The 3260-nt window shown below is 39.3% G+C and overlaps 1 protein-coding gene across 1 annotated transcript; it reads right to left on the bottom strand.

The window, feature by feature from the left end:
* Window positions 1-986: 986 nt before the first annotated feature.
* Window positions 987-1739, bottom strand: LOC104510185 (junctophilin-1-like; the record flags this gene model as incomplete). Its single annotated transcript, XM_010152351.1, has 1 exon — window positions 987-1739. A coding segment is annotated over exon 1 (728 nt), but the record flags the coding sequence as incomplete, so codon positions are not given.
* Window positions 1740-3260: the final 1521 nt, after the last annotated feature.

The raw sequence follows: 3260 nt of genomic DNA, 5'->3' as shown, positions 1-3260 counted from the left end.
AGAATATTTCGAGAAAAGCCTGCCTGAGGAAAACAAACTAAAACCAACAACAAGAGGAACTGCCACAGAAACTTACTGGAAGGCATTAAAAATTAAATAGCTTTCTAAAGAGCTCTCAGACTTAATAGTAAAACCTATTAAAATTGTCTATACTGATTTAATTTGTAACAATTCCACTTCAGACGACTTTGCTTGGTTGTTGGATAGGAGTTCAAAGTGCAAAATATGTTTTCTTCCCCACTACTAATACCCATACACTTCCACCATCTCAAACACTTGGCAGGGGGGTGAGGAGAATGCAACCACTATTTGAAGTTGAGGTCGTAAGATCCAGATGAATTCAGACTGCAGAAGAAGCATGCTCCAAAACAAGAGAGTCCTCATACAGAACTCTTTTGGCAGACACTCTCCTGGCAACCAAATCAACAACCTCTAAGCACAAGAGCCTCAACCGATCTTCTCACACCATTTACATCACAGACTCTCAGATAAACAGATGCATCTGAAGATGTTCAATGCCAAATGGGCAACTTCAGTGAGGCTCAGATGCCACCCAAAAAACCACCAACACAGTAAGCATAACTGGAGTATGCTTATGGGAAGATACTTAATCTTCACCCCACATTCCCCAAATCATTCTCTATATTTCCTAGGTAGTTCTATTTTCCAAACAGACCTAAAAGCATAATGCAGGAGCTCTTGAGTGAATGCAGCAATGTATAAGTGGTAGAAATTTACTTTCACAGTGTATTATGGAACATACATGAACATCTTTACTCAAATGAGCTGAAGTTCTAAGTTTCATACGTCACTAAAGTCGATGGAGTTACACATGTGAAGCTGAAAGGCAAGCAAGTACTCACTAAAGAAAACATTTATACCCATGCACTTCTGAGTCTTTTGTCAACAGTAAGAGATCGTATACTGCAACACATTTTTGCTTCTGAAAATTCAACGATGAACAAATATACTTTGTGATAACATACCTTGAAGTTGCAATTTCCACTTTGGTTCTTGCCATGGCAGCTGCTCTCTGTGCACCCTCTATTGCTCTATCCACCTTTTCTCTAGTTTTTGTGTTTCGTATTGGTATAAGTTGCTTTCTTATTCCACGAACCAAAACATTATTTTTATATTTTCCCTCTTCTTTGGTGCCATCTGGAAACATGGTACATCCATATCCATGCCTCCTGTTATTTAGCCATTCTCCTTCGTATTTCATACCATTTGAACGCTCGCTGATACCAAAACCACTGCGCTTGTCATTCTTCCATTCACCCATGTAGGCTTCTGTAGTGGTGGCATCAACGTGGTCTTCCATCGGGCAATAATCACAGTCACCGTCTCCAAAACTAATGGTAGAGTTGGCATCGCTAGAACTAATTCTGCTCATAGCAGCATCACTCCTGACAGAGCTCCGTTTGCTAGATATCGATGACCTAGATTCAGATTTCCTAAGTTTTATACTACCAAGAAGGGATCCTCTTCTGAATAAGCCTCCTTTTTTCTTAATGCCCACGGCTTCTGGATCACTGTGAAAATTGAGCACAAAACCTCCTCTTGTTCCAGCCGGGCTGTCTGAAGTGACATCATGCAGAACAGTGCCGTTACTCTGCTCACTCCGAAGCGAAGCTAGAGATGTTCGGAGAGGTGAACGGATCACAGTTGCCATGCCATAGGGTACACTCTGACGTACACCATATCCATGTCGCATCCCTCCTGTCCATTGCCCCTGGTATGTACCTTTTAAAGCAATAAGGAGAAATTTAAATTTAAGAAGCTGTAGAATACCTAGTACTCTACACCCAGTATGCTACAGGCAATACTGCGTTGTCAGCTCTGGTTTTGGCAAGAAGAAATGCAGAAAAATCACAGCACATGACACAGTGGATAAACTACTTTTGCTGCTTGTTTTTCTTATAAATTATTTTTCTGCTTAACAAAGCCTTCACTTTCCTAGCTGAAATAATTCATTTTGGCAACTGAGAGACAGTAACTATAACCATAAGCATTTTTTGAATGGATCTGTCCATGGGAAAATTTTTAAGATAAATTTCTATAGCAGAACTCCCTCAGCACTTTTTTAAGGCGGTCAGATGGGGAGGTAGTCCACAAAAGCAGAGCCACACTACATGCGGTCAGCTAGAGAGGGAGACAGGAAGGGAGGGAAGCAAGACACTCCTGGCTCGTGCCTCCAGCTGCTCACAGAAAGAGCAAGTAGGAGTAGTAAACATCTGATTATTCTAGGTTTAAGTTGAGTACAGACCTCTCCCTGTCAGGACATATTTGATAATCCACTAAATTGTCTGGACTTCAGTGGGCCCTTCGGATCCATGGCTATAATCCTCTATTGCGAAATTAAAGTTTCTGCATGTCCTTGAATTAGAGAACAAAACCTCAGTATATTTACACTTTATGAACTCCTGATATCAACACTTTTTGTTATCCCCAGCACTGTGAACATGGCACTGCATTATGTTGTGACAGAAAGACCAGAAACATGAATCCTTCAGCACTTTTTTTGCTTTTAATTTGTTCTGCAGTATGCAAGAAAGACAAGGAAGTAATAAGCAAAATACTTCACACCTTTTTACCATAAATACATGTAACTGTTGCAATCATAGCTTTTTTTTGGTTTTGGTTTTTTTTTTTTTTAAACAACAATATGAGGAAGAGCAACACAGTATTTGATAGGAGAAGTCAGGGATATACACGTAAGGGAGTACACGCAAAGCTGCATCCGACCCAAAACCCAGCATTATCAGATTACTACTGCAGACAATTATTTTCTTGTATTCTCAAAAGGCATCTTCATTTTGATGAGATACACACTTCAGTGTCTGGTCTCCAAAAGCCATTTGTACCAGATGTTCCAAAGGAAGGTGCCAGGAACCCCACAACTGGCAAACACAAGAAAATTTGCTTTCTAAAATCATTTCACTCTAATTCCCATTAAACTGCTTTAAGTTCCTCAAAATGAAGTCTCTCACTGCTGCTTTTTTTTTTTTTTAAGCTATTTTGAGTCTGAATACTCTTACAGAAGGATGAATAGGCAATCTTTAAAACATCTTTAATTTTGATCTGCTTTAATTGGAGCACCTATTAAAATTATTCTTCAGAGAACTAAATATCAAATGTCAAATTAAGCGACAGACTGAATTTTTGTGAAAATATTTGTGAAATACCTGCAGTTTTAGATGTAGCTTAAAGCTTCATTTGCTTTGAGGTTCCAACTCCTTTGTATAAGCATACTATTTTGG

Source organism: Eurypyga helias, unplaced genomic scaffold, assembly GCF_000690775.1.
Source record: "Eurypyga helias isolate BGI_N326 unplaced genomic scaffold, ASM69077v1 scaffold22285, whole genome shotgun sequence".
NCBI classification, from domain to species: domain Eukaryota; kingdom Metazoa; phylum Chordata; class Aves; order Eurypygiformes; family Eurypygidae; genus Eurypyga; species Eurypyga helias.
This window is presented reverse-complemented; position numbering and strand designations above follow the sequence as displayed.